This window comes from Capricornis sumatraensis, chromosome 10 (assembly GCF_032405125.1).
Source record: "Capricornis sumatraensis isolate serow.1 chromosome 10, serow.2, whole genome shotgun sequence".
Lineage (NCBI taxonomy): Eukaryota > Metazoa > Chordata > Mammalia > Artiodactyla > Bovidae > Capricornis > Capricornis sumatraensis.
Window position 1 is genome coordinate 41828715 of NC_091078.1, and position 16763 is coordinate 41845477.

General features: G+C 39.1%; 1 protein-coding gene across 1 annotated transcript in view; it reads left to right on the forward strand.

The window, feature by feature from the left end:
• The window catches only part of FMN2 (formin 2), a 350878-nt gene that overhangs the window by 268370 nt on the left and 65745 nt on the right, over nt 1-16763 (forward strand). Inside the window, exon 15 of the mRNA XM_068983086.1 lies at nt 10104-10196. Coding sequence (XP_068839187.1) covers nt 10104-10196 — 93 coding nt within the window. The remainder of the gene's footprint in view (nt 1-10103; nt 10197-16763) is intronic.

The following is a 16763-nucleotide window of genomic DNA, read 5'->3' on the forward strand; positions in this document are numbered from 1 at the left end:
TCAAAGGAGTAATAGTTAGAACAGTACATGGAACAATTGACTGGTTCCACATTGGGAAAGGAGTAGGACAGGGTTGTATATTGTCAGTCTACTTATTTAACTTATATGCAGAGTATATTATGCGAAATGCCAGGCTGGATGAAGCTCAAGCCTGGATGAAGCATAGGCTGGAATCAAGATTGCCAGGAGCAATATCAGCCACCTCAGATATGCAGATGATACCATTCTAATGGCAGAAAATGAAGAGGAACTATAGAGCTTCTTGATGAGGGTGAAAGAGGAAAACTGGCTTAAAACTCAACGTTCATAAAACTAAGATCTTGGCTTCCAGTCCCATCACTTCATGGAAAACTGAAGGGGAAAAAGTGGAAACAGTGCCAGATTTTATTTTGGGGGGCTCCAAAACCACTGTGGATGGTGACTGCAGCCATGAAATTAAAATATAGTTGCTCCTTCACAGCAAACTTTGAGAAATGTAGGAAAACTTTGAGAAACCTAGATAGCATATTGAAAAGCAGAAACATCATTTTGCCAACAAAGGACCATATAGTCAAAGTAATGGTTTTTCCAGTAGTCATGTACAGATGTGAGAGATGGACCATAAAGAAGGCTGAGTGCTGAAGAGCTGATGCTTTCAAATTGTGGTACTGGAGAAGACTCTTGACTGCTCGTGAAATGCAAATCAGAACCACAATGTGATATCACCTCACACTTTTCAGAATGGCCATCATCAAAAAGCACAAATAACAAATGTTGGTAAGGATATGGAGAAAAGGGAATGCTTGTGCACCGTTGTTGGGAATGTAAATTGGTGCAGTCTCTGTGGAAAACACTATGGAAGATTTACAAAAAACTAAAAATAGAACTACTGTATGAACCAGCAATTCCACTCCTGGGTATATGTCTTAAAAAAACACACACACACAAATAAAATTTTGAAAAGATACATACATCCCTATATCTATAGCAACATTATTCACATTTATCAAGATATGGAAGCAACCTAAATGTCCATCAGCAGATGAATGGATAAAAAAGATGTATACACACACACACACACACACACACACACATATACAAACACGTACACAATGGAACACTACTCAGCCATAAAAAGGGATGAAATTTTGCCACTTACAACAACATGGATAGAATTAGAAGGTACTGTACAGAGTGAAAAAAGATAGACAAATACTGTGTGATATCACTTATACATGGAAACTATAAAATATTGCAAAGTAGTAGATTTAGTAAAAAAAAAAAAAGCAGACTCAGTTATAGAGAACAAACTAGTTGTTAATAGTTGGGTGAGGGAAGGGAAAGGGATGATATGGGGAATGAGGAGTGGCTGGTACAAACTGTCATGTATAGAATAAACTACAAGGATGTATTTTACAATACAGAGAATACAGCCAATATTTTAAAATAACTATAAATGGAGTATAACTTTTAAAACTGTTTGTTGCTATATTGTATACCTGGAACTTACATAATTTGTACATCAGTTATACTTCAATAAAGAAAAGGTAGGGGACTTCCTTTTGTGGTCCAGTGATTAAGAATCCACCTGCCAGTGCAGGGGACACAGGTTTGATCGCTGGTCCAGGGAAATCCCACCTGCTGAGGAGCAACTAAGGCCATGAGCCACAACTACTGAAGGCTGTGTGCCTAGAGCCTGTGCTCTGGAACAAGAGAAGCCACTGAAATGTGAAATCTGTGCACTGCGACGAAGAGCAGCCCCTGCTTGCTGCAACTAGAGAAAGCCCAAGTGCAGCATTGAATACCCAGTGAAGCCAAAATAAAATAGTAAATAAATAAAAATTTTTAAATGAACTTCTGTTTAATAAAAATTAAGAGAAAGAAAAGAAAAGGTAGGGACTTCCTTGGAGATCCATTGGTTAAAATTTTGGGCTTCCAGTGCAGGGGGCTTAAGTTCTATTCCTGGTCTGGGCACTAAGATCCCACATGTGCTGGTGTGGTCAAAAATAAATTAATTAAATTTAAAGGAAAAGAAAAGGTAACTTCCCTTGTTGAGTTAGGTTTTGATTCTTCAGAATCTTTTTGAAGAGAGAGTAGATGCTTTAGTTATCTCCTGTTATGTGATCAGAATTGGTGTTTGAAACAAAATTTACTATCCTAAGATTAGCCTCCCTTTTGTGCCAGATGACAGTAGGATGAGGGTGTAAACTGAGAGGCAAGCACAGGTCAGTATTAAATGAAGGGCTGTCTCAAGATAAGAGATGAATCAGTAAAAAGGCTGGCCTCAGTTGTACTGAGCCCCATCACTGGAAATGTCCCAACATGTGCCCTAAGCTTGGAACTGTGCGTGCCTGCATGGCACTTAATCTTCATGACTTCATCATGTCTTTTTATTTTTTTGAGGCTAATTACTTTACAATATTGTAGTGGTTTTGCCATACATTAACATGAATCTGTCACAGGTGTACATGTGTTCCCCATCCTGAACCCCCCTCACACCTCCCTCCCTTTCCCATCCCTCTGGGTCATCCCAGTGCACCAGCCCCAAGCACCCTGTCTCATGCATTGAACCTGGACTGGTGATCCATTTCACATATGATAATACACATGTTTCAATGCCATTCTCCCAAATCATCCCACCCTCGCCCTCTCCCAGAGTCCAAAAGACTGTTCTATACATCTGTGTCTCTTTTGCTATCTTGCATATAGGGTTATCATTACCACCTTTATAAATTCCATATATATGTGTTAATATACTGTATTGGTGTTCTCCTTTCTGGCTTACTTCACTCTTTATAATCGGCTCCAGTTTCATCCACCTCATTAGAACTGATTCAAGTGTATTCTTTTTAATGGCTGAGTAATATTCCATTGTGTATATGTACCACAGCTTTCTTATCCATTCGTCTGCTAATGGACATTGAGGTTGCTTCCATGCCTTACACATGTTATAATGTTTTGGTGTCATTCAGTATATTCAAGGTTGAAGCTTAAAGAATCAGTACCACTGTCTCTTCCTAAATTCTACAGGGTACAAACTTGTGGAGTTTTCTTATATAAAATTATGCTGTTTACATAGATACTACATATGTCAAATAAGTAATTTAGAATTATTTTAGTTTTGCTTTGGACTGCCGTCACTCTTGCATTTAGATGATCTAAGTGACCTCTATGGTATTGCTTATGATAATAAGTGAATGTTGACTTTTCGTGCTTCCTGAAGCCTCATGTGAGAAAAAAGCCCATTGCCAACAATGTGCACTCCCCATGTCATGTGTTTATGCTGAGACCACCTCCCCACCAGAAAACAACTTGGAGGTTTGCTCACACTGCACAGAGGTTCGTGCCTTTGCTGACTCTGAAGTTATGACCCCTCCTCTCTGAGAACAGAGATACCTTGAGTGGTATCACAGGTGGTGACAGAGAACTGGATGGTCATCTAGCCCTGGTGTGTCACCCACAACATCCACACACATCCTGTGGCCATTGATCATCAGTGTGAGGTAGAGCAGGGTTAGTGACAGCCAGCAAAGAATACAGTAATAGTATGGAAAATGACAACATGTCTGAGTTTGTCCCTATAAGTGTCATTCCCACAATCTGAAGCATTGCCTCAGTGCAATGCTTAGGAGATGAGAGTTCCGTGTTCTTGTTGTGTGTTAGAAGCTGTCCCTCTGGTGGTGGTGGTAATTGTAGCAAAGCTGATAATCCCCTTATTGTGTAGCCTGTAGTCTTCTGCATATTTTACCTATGTAAAACCCTTTCATCTTCACAGCAAAGTAGACACTATTATTAACCGCATGTTACAGATGAAGAAACTGAGGCACACGGGGTTCATGCCTGGCAAAGACTCACAGCTTGTAAGTAAGCTATAAACCCAGTCTCCAGAACCCATGCTGTCAGCCTCCAGGCCATCCTGCTCTGCTACTGTTGCTGATGAAACTAAAGATAATAGCAGTAATGGTGGTGAAAACTTACACGGGCCTTAACATGTACCAGGCTCCATTCTAAGTGCTCTACACGCATTAACTGACATTCCTTGTGACAACCCCAAGAAGCAGGTTCTATCACTGTGTATTACAGATAAAAAGCCTCAGGCACAGAAAAGCTGACTGTCTTTTTGAAACTTACAGCTGTTACGTTTTACCTTTTTGTTGCTTTTACCTCTTAAATTTTTGTAGCCTGCACACTTGATTTGTCCATGGAAGTTCATCACTTGTGTATGGAGAGTGACCAAAAATACTGAGAATTCCTCTCATTGGAACTCACTGGTCCCACTCACTCCTGGTTCTCCTTATAATATCTGACATTTCCTTCTAAATCTTCTGTCTTCATAGCCTTCTCTTCCTCTGCTTCTTCATTACAGTTGGCATTGCTCAGGTGTTCAACCTTGGCTTGCTCTTGTTCTCACTAGACATGCTTTCTCAAGTGGTCTTATTCAGAGTTTTCCTGTATTGCTCTGATCTGCAGACTTATACACCCAGCCACTTGCTGGCAGCTACACATGGATGTTCCACTGGCATCTTAAAACTCAGTGAGTTCAAAGCAAATTAATTTTCTTTTCTTTGAAAAATACTCTTCTTCCCAAAGCCTCCAAAGCTATGAACCCAGTCAGCATCCTTCTTTCTCCTCCCTCCTTCACACAGTAATGCACATTAGAATCACTGTTTTAATCTTTTTTGTGTCTTGTACCTGGAGATTACTTTTCAAAATGACTAGGATGAAAGCCTTGGCACGTAGACTCTGAAAATCCTCCTCAGTTAACAAACTGAAGTATAACAATCATATGATCATTTTAATAGATGTAGGAAAAGCTTTTGACAGAATTCAACTTCTATTTACAATAAGAACTCTCCACAAAGTGGGTATAGAGGAAATATACCTCAGCATAACAAAATCTCTGTAGGATAAGCCCACAGCAAACATCATACTCACTGGTAGAAAGCAAGAAGCATTTTCTCTAAGGTCAGGAGCAAGGCAAGGATGTCCATCTTGCCATTTTTATTCACCATAGTTTTGGAGGTCCTAGCCACAGCAATCAGACAAGGAAAAGAAAGAAAAGGAATCCAAATTGGAATGGGAGAAGTAAAACTGTCACTGTTTACAGATGACATGATACTGTATATAAAAATTTCTAAAGACACCGCCATCCCCATGCACCAGCCCCAAGCATGCTGTATCCTGCATCGGACATAGACTGGCGATTCGATTCTTACATGATAGTATATGGATGACCCAGAGAGATGTCATGGGGAGGGAGGTGGGAGGGGGGTTCATGTTTGGGAACGCATGTACACCCGTGGTGGATTCATGTCAATGTATGGCAAAACCAATACAGTATTGTAAAGTAAAATAAAGTAAAAATAAAAAATAAAGACACCGCCAAAAAACTACCAGAACTAATAAATGAATTTAGTAAAGTTAAAGGGTACAAAATTTAATAGAGTAGTCCCCCACATATTAATATGAACCTTCAGGTTGCAAACCTTCAATGATGCCAACATTGTTCACATATCCAGTCACATCAGTTAGTTCGTGTGTCTGGCATACGTTGTCACTCATGTGCATTCTCTACAAGTGATTGTGCTTTTCTGTGCTTTACAGTGTCACTCGTAAAGAGTACAATAGTAGAGTCTCTTTATTTCAAGCTCAGGGTGTCTGAACACAAGTGTAAAACAGCAGTAAATAGCCGATTTTGTTAGTTGGGTACATAGACCATCTTTGTTGGACTTACGACCAAATTGGACTTATGAACGTGCTCTCAGAATAGAGCTTGTTTGTATATAGGGGACTTAATGTACACAGAAATCTGCAGCATTTCCATACACTGATAATGATTATGTGAAAGAAAAATTAAGAAAATGATCCATTTACAATTGTATCAAGAAAAATATACCTGGGAATAAATTTAACCAAGGAAGGGAAAGACCTGAAAACTCCAAGATGTTGATGAAGGAAGTTGAGGACAAGACAAGTAAATGGAAAGGCATACCATGCCTATGGATTGGAAGAATTAATGTTGCTAAAATGTCCATACTTCCCAAGGTAATCTACATAGTCGCTAACAAAATACCAGTGGAATTTTTCACAAAATTGGAATAAACTCTAAAATTTGTATGGAACCACAAATGACCCCAAGGCCAAAGCAATCTTGAGAAAGGAAAAAGCTGAAGATATCACATTCCCTGACTTCAGGCTACATTACAAAGATACAGTAATCAAAACATGATTGGTGCTGGCAGGAAAAGAGACTCATGTATCACTGGAACAAAACAGAAAGTCCAGAAATAAGTTCACACTTACATGGTCAATTAATATATGTCAGAGAAATCAATAATATGTGGTGAGGGAAAGACAGCCACTTCAATAAATGCTTTTGGGGAAACTGGACAGCCACATGCAAAACAATGATACTGGATTATTTTCTTACAACATATTCAGAGGCAAAATGGTAAAAGAGTCAAATGTAAGACCTGAAACCACAAAATACATACAGGAAAATAGAGGCAGTATATTCTTTTTCATCTTGCGTCCTAGGGACATTTTTTTAGATATGTTTCCTCAGGCAAGGGTAAGAAAAGCAAAAATAAATGGGACTATGTCAAACAAAACAACATTTGTACAGCCAAAGAAACCATCAAAATGAAAAGGCAGCCTGCTGTATGGAGAAGATATTTTGTGAATAATATACTAGATAAAGGCTTAATATTCAAATTATATCAAGAAATCTTACAACCTAATATTAAAAAGAACAAACAATCCAATTTAAAACTACAGAGGACCTGAACAGTCATTTCTCCAAAGAACAAAAAGATAGCCAAGAAACACATGATAAAGGTTCTCAACATCACTAATTATCAGGAAAACAGAAATCAAAACCAATGTGCTATCACCTAACTTCCCTTAGAATGACCATTATCAAAAAGACAAGAAATAACTATTGGTGAGAAGAATGTGGAGAAAAGGGAACCCTCATTCACTGTTGCTGGGCATGTAAATTCAAGTAGCTACTATAGAGAACAGTATGACGATTCCTCAAGAAATTGAAAATAGAAAAATATCATCAGTCCAGTTCAGTTGCTGAGTCGTGTCTGACTCTTTGTGACCCCAAGGACTGCAGCACGTGAGGCCTCCCTGTCCATCACCAATTACTGGAGTTTACTCAAACTCATGTCCATTGAGTCGATGATGCCATCCAACCATCTCATCCCCTGTCCTCCCCTTCTCCTCTTGCCTTCAATCTTTCCCAGCATCAGGGTCTTTCATAATGAGTCGATTTTTGCATCAGGTGGCCAAAGTATTGGAGTTTCAGCTCCAGCATCAGTACTTCCAATGAATATTCAGGACTGATTTCCTTTAGAATTTAATGATTGGAACTCCTTGTAGTCCAAGGGACTCTCAAGAGTCTTCTCCAACACCACAGTTCAAAAGCATCAATTCTTTGGCACTCAGCTTTCTTTATAGTCCAACTCTCACATCCATACATGACTAGTGGAAAAACTATAGCTTTGACTAGATGGACCTTTGTTGGCAAAGTAATGTCTCTGCTTTTTAATATGCTGTCCAGGTTGGTCATAACTTTTCTTCCAAGGAGCAAGCATCTTTTAATTTCATGGCTAGTCACCATCTGCAGTGATTTTGGAGCCCCCCCCAAATAAAGTCTGTCACTGTTTCCACTGTTTCCCCATCTATTTGCCATAAAGTGATGGGACCAGATGCCATGATCTTAGTTTTCTGAATGTTGAGTTTTAAAGCCAACTTTTCATTCTCTTCTTTTACTTTTATCAGGAGGCTCTTCAGTTCTTCTTCACTTTCTGGCATAAGGGTGGTGTCATCTGCATATCTGAGGTTATTGATGTTTCTTCCAGCAATCTTGATTCCAATTTGTGCTTCCTCCAGCCCAGGGTTTCTCATGATGTACTCTGCATATAAATTAAATAATCAGGGTGACAGCATATAGCCTTGATGTACTCCTTTCCCTATTTGGAACCAGTTATGAATTCTAGTTCTGGGTATTTATACCAGTAAAAATGCTAATTGAAAATTATGTATACACCCCTATGTTTGTTGAAGCCTAATTTATAAATAGCCAAGATTTGGAAGCAACCTAAGTATCCACCAATAGATGAATGGATTAAGAAGACATGTTTTACATATACATATGTGTGTGTATATCTGTTTTATATATATATACATACATACATACATATACACACACACACACACATTTTCACCTACACACACAGTGGAATGTTATTCAGCCATGGAAAAAGGAAAGATTCCTACTCGCAGCAGCACAAATGGACCTGGAGAGTATTATGCTAAGTGGAACATGTCAGACAAGAAAGACAGTGTTGTACGACTATAAATTATGTGTGGAATCCAAAAAGCAAAACAAATGATGAAACAAAACAGAAAAGATACATTGATACAGGGAATAAGCTTGTGGTTGCTGGGGTAGGGGTGCAGGGATGGTTGAAAAAGGCAATGTGGATAAGAGGTATAATCTTGTATTTAATATAAAATGGGGTTTAATGTTGAGGTTTAAGCCAACTTTTTCACTCTCCTCTTTCACTATCATCAAGAGGCTTTTTAGTTCCTCTTCACTTTCTGCCGTAAGGGTGGTGCCATCTGCATATCTGAGGTTATCTTGATTCCAGCTTGTGCTTCTTCCAGCTTAGCATTTCTCTTGATGTACTCTGCATATAAGTTAAATAAGCAGAGTGACAATATACAACCTTGACATACTCCTTTTCCTATTTGGAACCAGTCTGTTGTTCATGGGAAATAGATGGGGAAACAGTGTCAGACGTTATTTTTGGGGGCTCCAAAACCACTGCAGATGGTGACTACAGCCATGAAATTAAAAGACATTTACTCATTGGAAGGAAAGTTATGACCAACCTAGATAGCATATTCAAAAGCAGAGACATTCGAGACAGCAAAATAGACACAGATGTATAGAACAGGCTTTTGGACCCTGTGGGAGAGGGAAAGGGTGGGATGATTTGGCACTGAAACATGTATAATATCATATATGAAACGAATCACTAGTCCAGGTTTGATGCATGATCCTGGATGCTGGGGGTTGGTGCACTGGGACGACCCAGAGGGATGGTATGGGGAGGGAGGAGGGAGGGGGGTTCAGGATGGGGAACATGCGTATACCTGTGGCAGATTCATGTTGATGTATGGCAAAACCAATACAATATTGTAAAGTAATTAACCTCCAATTAAAATAAATACATTTATATTTTTAAAAAAGAACCCATTTAAAAAACAAAAAAGGCAGAGACATTACTTTGCCAACAAAGGTCCATCTAGTCAAGGCTATGGTTTTTCCATTGGTCGTGTATGGATGTGAGAGTTGGACTGTGAAGAAAGCTGAGTGCCAAAGAATTGATGCTTTTGAACTGTGGTGCTGGAGAAGACTCTTGTGGGTCCCTCCTCCTGCAAGGAGGTCCAACCAGTCCATCCTAAAGGAGATCAGTCCTGAGTGTTCATTGGAAGGACTGATGCTGAAGCTGAAACTCCAGTACTTTGGCCACCTCATGTGAAGAGTTAACTCATTAGAAAAGACCCTGATGCTTGGAGGGATTGGGGGCAGGAGGAGAAGGGGACGACAGAGGATGAGATGGATGGATGGCATCACCGACTCGATGGACATGAGTTTGAGTAGACCCCGGGAGTTGGTGATGGACAGGGAGACCTGGTGTGCTGTGATTCATGGGGTCACAAAGAGTTGGACACGACTGAACGACTGAACTGAACTGAATGGGGTTTAATATACAGCATGAGGAATATACTCAGTAATATTGTAATAGCTTTGTATGGTCACAGATAGTTACTAGACTCACCATTGCATTCATTCCATAATATATTTAAATGTTGAATCACTGTTGTATACCTGAAACTAACATAATGTTGTACATCAACTATAATATTTTTAATTTCTTTTTATAATCCCCTAAAGTGAAGCCTTGATGCTAGGCTTCTTTTGACAGCATTGGATGCTGACATTTGTCAGTTATCATGGTTAACAGGATTTCCTAAAACAATTTGTAATTGTTTCAATGCACCATTAGCAGTGTGACATTCTGAACACGGTTTCTCTTTAATTTCAGCCTGTGAAGTTGAAGCAGGGAAAGTTTACCAAGTGTCATCAAAAGAGCACATCCAGCCTTTCAAAGAAAACATGGAACAATTTATTATTCAAGGTAAATTCTGAAAAGACGCTGCACTTCCCTCCCTGCTCAGCAGAAAGGTAGAAGGCATTTTGAAAAATAGGCATTGGTTTAAAAGGGATTATTTTAACATCACAGAAAAATAAATGATGTTTTATCATAAGTCACACAGTTGTGACATACAGGCAATTAGCTAAACATGCTGTTTTGTAGATAATATTCATTATTACTGTTTTTTAATGACAGTAAATACAGTAGTTATTAGTTAAAATGGCATATACTTATAAAGGCATTACAATTTTTATGCTTTTTGTAATAGAAAGTTAGATATTCTTTAAAGTTTTATCTACATGTACAAGTTCAGTTCAACTTGGTATTTGCTTTATCAAAACATTGTGCTACAAAACCAAGTACATTGATGATTTTCTGATCTTTAAAACATTATATTCTATTTTTATAGGATGTATAAATACTCCTGGATATTTAACACATTTTCCCCAAGGACCATAAAAGCCTTATAAATATTATATTCTTGATTCTTCCTATATTCCTATGAAATAAGCAGCAGTAGGAAATTTCAAGCAATATTAAAAGAACAAACAGTGTTAATAGGAGAAATCTATTAATCTATTGCTGTTTGAAATCCTTGAAATATGGTTATATCAAAAGACTCACTACTCCACACATTTCTGCTTTGGAATATGGCATATCTTCTGAAGATCAGATCTGTATGAAGCTGGGCTCTGGGAGGCTCTCCTAGTTCAGGAATTCTCCAGAGACTGATGGGACCTGAGACTGAAGCCGAGCAGTGCTCTGAAGACTGGCTTCATCTTCTGTCGTTTCACAGGTTGTTCAGGTGTCTGTAATGATGATAATCCAGAGAATGAGATATACTGGAATTTGATTAAACATTAAGCACAGCTCTTTTTTAAATGAGACAGGACCATTTAATCATTTATATTAATTGTGATCTTAGAAACAGAAGTTTGGTCCGTCATATATCAGAGTGGTTGTCATTTTCATATCCTCAGGGCCTCATAACTGAGAATAGAAAGTCTGCTCACTGCTTCCTAAATAGTCCTTGACTGAAATCCATGTTCTGTAGTCACATGGTGGAGGATTCCGTCAGCTCACTCCACTCTTAATGGTGAAGGAAAGTGAATCTTGGTTTTTCATCCAGTGGGCCTTTAGGATCAAGAGACTGTAATTTTATGGAATATTCTTTTTTGCTTATGGGTAAAAAGGAGTCCTTAACTCTATAACTCATTAAAAAAGAAGTCAAACAATTTTCTAGATTTCACATCTAAAACTTGAATGAGTATGTGATTCATATAGTTGTTCACATTATATGTGATTATATTATACAATATTCTGAATCTGTATTTTGTAGACCAAGTGCTGAATTTTTCTTTTGACTCCATCTTTTTGAATGAAGAGCAAAAGTATGTTTTAGCGACCCAGGTAGAATTTAGAAATTTTGCTTATAAATCATACATGATCAGCCGTATCTAATCTTTCAAAATCATGATGATTCCAAGGTTGTGTGAGACCCTCAGAATTTGCCCAGTAGTTCACGTGGGTGGGAGACCATATCCCTTCAGACTAAATGGATAGGTATCTATTCATGTTTTACTGGTCTTCTGTATTGTATCCCCTTTATTATGAAATTCAGGTATTAGTAATTCTTCTGCTTCTCCATGACTTCCTGGTCAAAGAAGCAATGACTCTTGTAAAGATAATACCTTTTTATCCTTATAGGTGTGAAATGCTTCACCGTATTACCATTAGGTTAATCCTCATTGAGTCCAACATGACTGAGCGACTTTCACTTTCACTTTGGGGCTTCCCTAGTGGCTCAGCTGGTAAAGAATCCACCTGCAATGTGGGAGACCTGGGTTCAATCCCTGGGTTGGGAAGATCCTCTGGAGAATGGAACGGCTGCCCACTCCAGTATTCTGGCCTGGAGAATTCCACGGACTATGCAGTCCCATGGGGTCACAGAGTCGGACGTGACTCAGTGACTTTCACTTTCAGTCCTAATTATGTGAATCTTTTCTTCATGTCTCTTCGTCAAGCACCTTCAATTAGCCTTTTATTTCTTCTCTGGTTCTCTTCACGTGTTCTATGATTTTTAAAAATTTTTGAACAGCTATTTGCCCAGACATTCTTTGGGATACTGAGTCACAGCAGTGAATAAGAAAATGTTTGTGTGTTGGTGGGCATTACATTGTATGTTATCTGGAAGACAGATGATGACAACAGCAAATCCTTAGGAAAAACTTGTGTAGATCAAGTATGTCTAAAACATGGAAGACACAAAAGTCTAGCTTTAAACACAATTGCTCATGAGCCTGTATTCAGTAACATATAGTGAAAAAATGAATTTCAAAGTACACTTCTCTGAGAATATGGCCAATTTTGGATTGCATATTTTTTCTAGTTATCAGGACAAAATTCTAAATTTAAATCTATATACTAAAAATGTGTTCTGTTATATATGCCAAATCTTTGTTTATAATTAGGCCTTCTTCAGTAGTAAAACCATTTTCTTACATTAACCTGTGTGTTCAGGTTACTTTACATGGGTATATTCAGCAGCAAAGGCTTTTCAATGTGCTTCATTTTCTAAAGCTAAAGTCTGTCTCAGACAATCCGAGAGACTATATCCAGTGCTAACCAAACATTTTAATTGCATTAGCTCTCACAGTATAATAGAGACCTCTCTTAACCATACTCTAAGAACCTCTGAGTCCATCTGGTCCAGTTTTCCATTGATCCACCCCGACTTGTACTCCCCATCTTTCCAGTTCTACTCAAGACAAAACTTCATGGCCTTTACTTAAACACCTCTTTGGGAATATCCCTTACCTCTGCTCTGAAATAGACAGATTTAGAGAGTTGAGTCCTGCTGCCATAAAGCAGATATTGATTGTAATGGTGCCAGCTAAGTGCCATCCCTTGGAGAACTGAGAATGTAGTGTGAATAAATAATATTCAATTATTTATTATACAAATACTGTTCTGAGCACACCCCCGCCAGTTTTATATTCCTTGTGACATTTAACCATTCTCTGAGATTGTGTCATTTACTTGTCCCCAAACAGTGTAAGGTCCATTAAGAGAGCACTTTGCTCTGCTTCTTGCTGTGTCCCTACACCTAGAAAAAATGCCTGGATTGTAGTATACACCATCCTGCTTACCAGACAGAAGCCCAACAACCCTCATTAAGCCTATATTCACACCAGGGTAGCTCAACGTTTGTTTCTTGACAGGGTGGCTGTCCTTGTACAACACTGACTGCTGTCACCTAAGTCATGCCAGAGAGCTGCTGCTGGAATTCACTTCTCAGCAGTACTATGATATTTCCCTTGCAAAGTTAGTTTTCCCAGCTTCTGAGATTTGTTTCTGTCTTCTCTTGAACCTCCACAATCTTCCTGTTCCGTTACCTATTGCTCTAATGATAATCTCACTTCATCAACATTCAAAACACTAAGATCATGGCATTCAGTTCCATCACTTCATGGCAAATAGATGGGGAAAAAATGGAAAGAGTGACAACTTTTTTTTTTCCTGAGCTCCAAAATCACAGCAGATGTTGACTGCAGCCGCAAAATTAAAATACTCTTGCTTCTTGGAAAAAAAAGTTTATGACAAACCTAGACATCCGCCAGACATGGAAAAATGGACTGGTTCCAGATTGGGAAAGGAGTATGTCAAGGCTGTTATGTTGTCACCCTGCTTATTTAACTTATATGCAGAATACATCATGTGAAATACTGGGGTGGCTGAAGCAGAAGCTGGAATCAAGATTACTGGGAGAAATGTCAACATCCAATGTGCAGATGACACCACCCTTATGGCAGAAAGCAAAGAGGAACCGAAGAGCCTATTGATGAAAGTGAAAGAGGAGAGTGAAAAAGCTGGCTTAAAACTCAACATTCAAAAAATGAAGATCATGGCATCTGGTCCCATCACTTCATGGCAAATAGATGGGGAAACAATGGAAACAGTGACAGACTTCATTTTCTTGGGCTTCAAAATCACTGCTGATTTTGACTGCAGCCATGAAATTAAACGATGCTTGGCTATGACAAACGTAGACAACATATTAAAAAGCAGAGACATTACTTTGCCAACAAAGGTCTGTCTAGTCAAAGCTGTAGTTTTTATAATAGTCATGTATGGATGTGAGAGTTAGACCATTAAAAAAAAAAATACTGAGCACCAAAGAATTGATGCTTTTGGACTGTGGTGGTGGAGAAGACTCTTGAGAGTCCCTTGGACTGCAAGGAGATCCAACCAGTCAATCCTAAAGGAAATCAGTCCTGAGTATCCATTGGAAGGACTGATGCTTAAGCTGAAGCTCCAATACTTTAGCCACATGATGCAAAGAACTGACTCACTGGAAAAGACCCTGAAGCGGGGAAAGATTGAAGGTGAGAGGAGAAGGGAACGACAGAAGATGAGATGGTTGGATGGCATCACCAACTTGATGGACATGAGTTTGAGTAGGCTCTGGGAGTTGGTGATGGACAGGGAGGCCTGGCATACTGCAGTACATGGGGTTGCAAAGAGTCAGATATGACTGGCTGAACTGAACTGAGACATCATATTAGAAAACTGAGACATCACTTTGCCAACAAAGGTCCCTATAGTCTAAACTATGGTTTTTCCAGTAGTCATGTACAGATGTGAGAGTTGGACCATAATGAAGGCAGAGTAAAGACCATAAAGATCGAGGGCAGGAGGAGAAGGAGGCAACAGAAGATGAGATAGTTGGATGGCATCACCCACTCAATGGACATGAGTTTGAGCAAACTCCAGGAGATAGCAGTTCATGGGTTCACGAACAGTCAGACATGATTTAGCAACTGAACCATAACATACTCTGGTGAAAAAACAAACTCTGTTATAAAGCTTCTCCCACACCCACCCATCACTGAATCTGAAAACCTGGCTGAGGACCTTGGGCTTTGCCTTGAATTTGGGGGAGTAGAGACTTAAAGATTTAAGCGAGGGTATACTGACAGCCTAGGGACCATCTACGTGGAGCCTGCCTAGACTCGGAGTCAGGAGGCCACTTTGAAGATTGTTTGGTTACACTGTTAGAGAGGCAAGGAGGCCTGTAACAGGTTGTGGGGGGATAGTCACAGTGCTGGAGACAGGATATATTTGAGGGATATTAATAACATAGAACAGAAATCACTTGGGGACCAAATGAACATAAAGGCGATGGATGGTGTCCAGATTTCAGGTTTCAATGGCTGGGTGAGTCACTGAGATAGAGAAAAGAAATCTTGGAAAAGTTTTGAATGGGTGGTATAATCAGGTGTCCTGTGTGCAGTAGATGTGGGAGAGGAGCTGAGATGCAGGATTGCACATCACAGGCCAAGTGATTATTTAGTGCATGTGATCACCTAGGAAGATAAGAAAATAGATTCTAGGGTAGAATTCTGGAGGCGAATACAGTTACAGGATGAACAGGAGAATCCCCAACAGGTGTTAGTAGTCAGACAGGTGGAAAGAACATGAGAGAAGCTATTGTAAGGGAAACCAGAGTGAGGGATAGTTCAGAAGAGGGGAATGATAATAGTGGTACATGCTCCTGAATGAAACATTTCTCTTGAATTGGTATAGGCAGAAACCAGTTCTCAGAGGTTTTTACATTGAAGGGAAGTGAGAAAATAGAGTGCAACTCTGAAGTGACTTTAAAAGTCATTGTTGAACAAGTATAAGTGATACATGAGCATGACTTACTGTATAATTGAAATCACTGCAATTAGCTTTCTCTGATGTATACCAACATATGTGATAATTTTATTTTTGTGCATTGTTAGAAAACTAATTGGTAATCTCCAGATGCTTATGCATCATTTATTTTTTTTAAACTTTATTTATGAAGCTTTAAATACAGTTGATTTCTGATGTTATGTTAGTTTCTGCTATACAGCTCAGTGAATCAGTTATACATATATCTACTCTTTTTTAGATTTCTTTCCCGATAGGTCATTACAGAGTACTGAATTGAGTTCCCTGTGCTGTACGGAATGTCTTTTTGGTTACCTGTTTGGTGGTTTCTGTTTGGTGGCTGTCTATCGTAGCATGCATATGTCAATCCCAGTCTCCCAGTCTATCCCTCCTCCCCATTCTTCTGGACTTCCCTGGTGGCCCAGATGGTCAAAAATCTACCTGCAGATTTTTCAACCCAGGGTTCGATCCCTGGGTCAGGAAGATCCCCTGGAGAAAGGAATGTCAACCCACTCCAATATTCTTGCCTGGAGAATTTCATAGACAGAGGAGCATGGTGGGGTTCACTCCATGGGGTCACAAAGAATCAGATCTGACTGAGCAGCTAACACTTCCCATTCCTCCTGTTAGCCATGAATTTTTTTTTCTATATCTGTGACTCTGTTTCTGTTTTGTAACTAGGTTCATTTGTACCATTTATTTTAGAGTCCACATATAAGTGGTAATATATGATATTTGTCTTTGTCAGATTTGCTTCACCACAAATGGCATTATTTCATCCCTTTTATGGCTGAGTAGTATTCCATTGTGTATACATATATACACACACCACATCTCCTTAATCCATTCGTC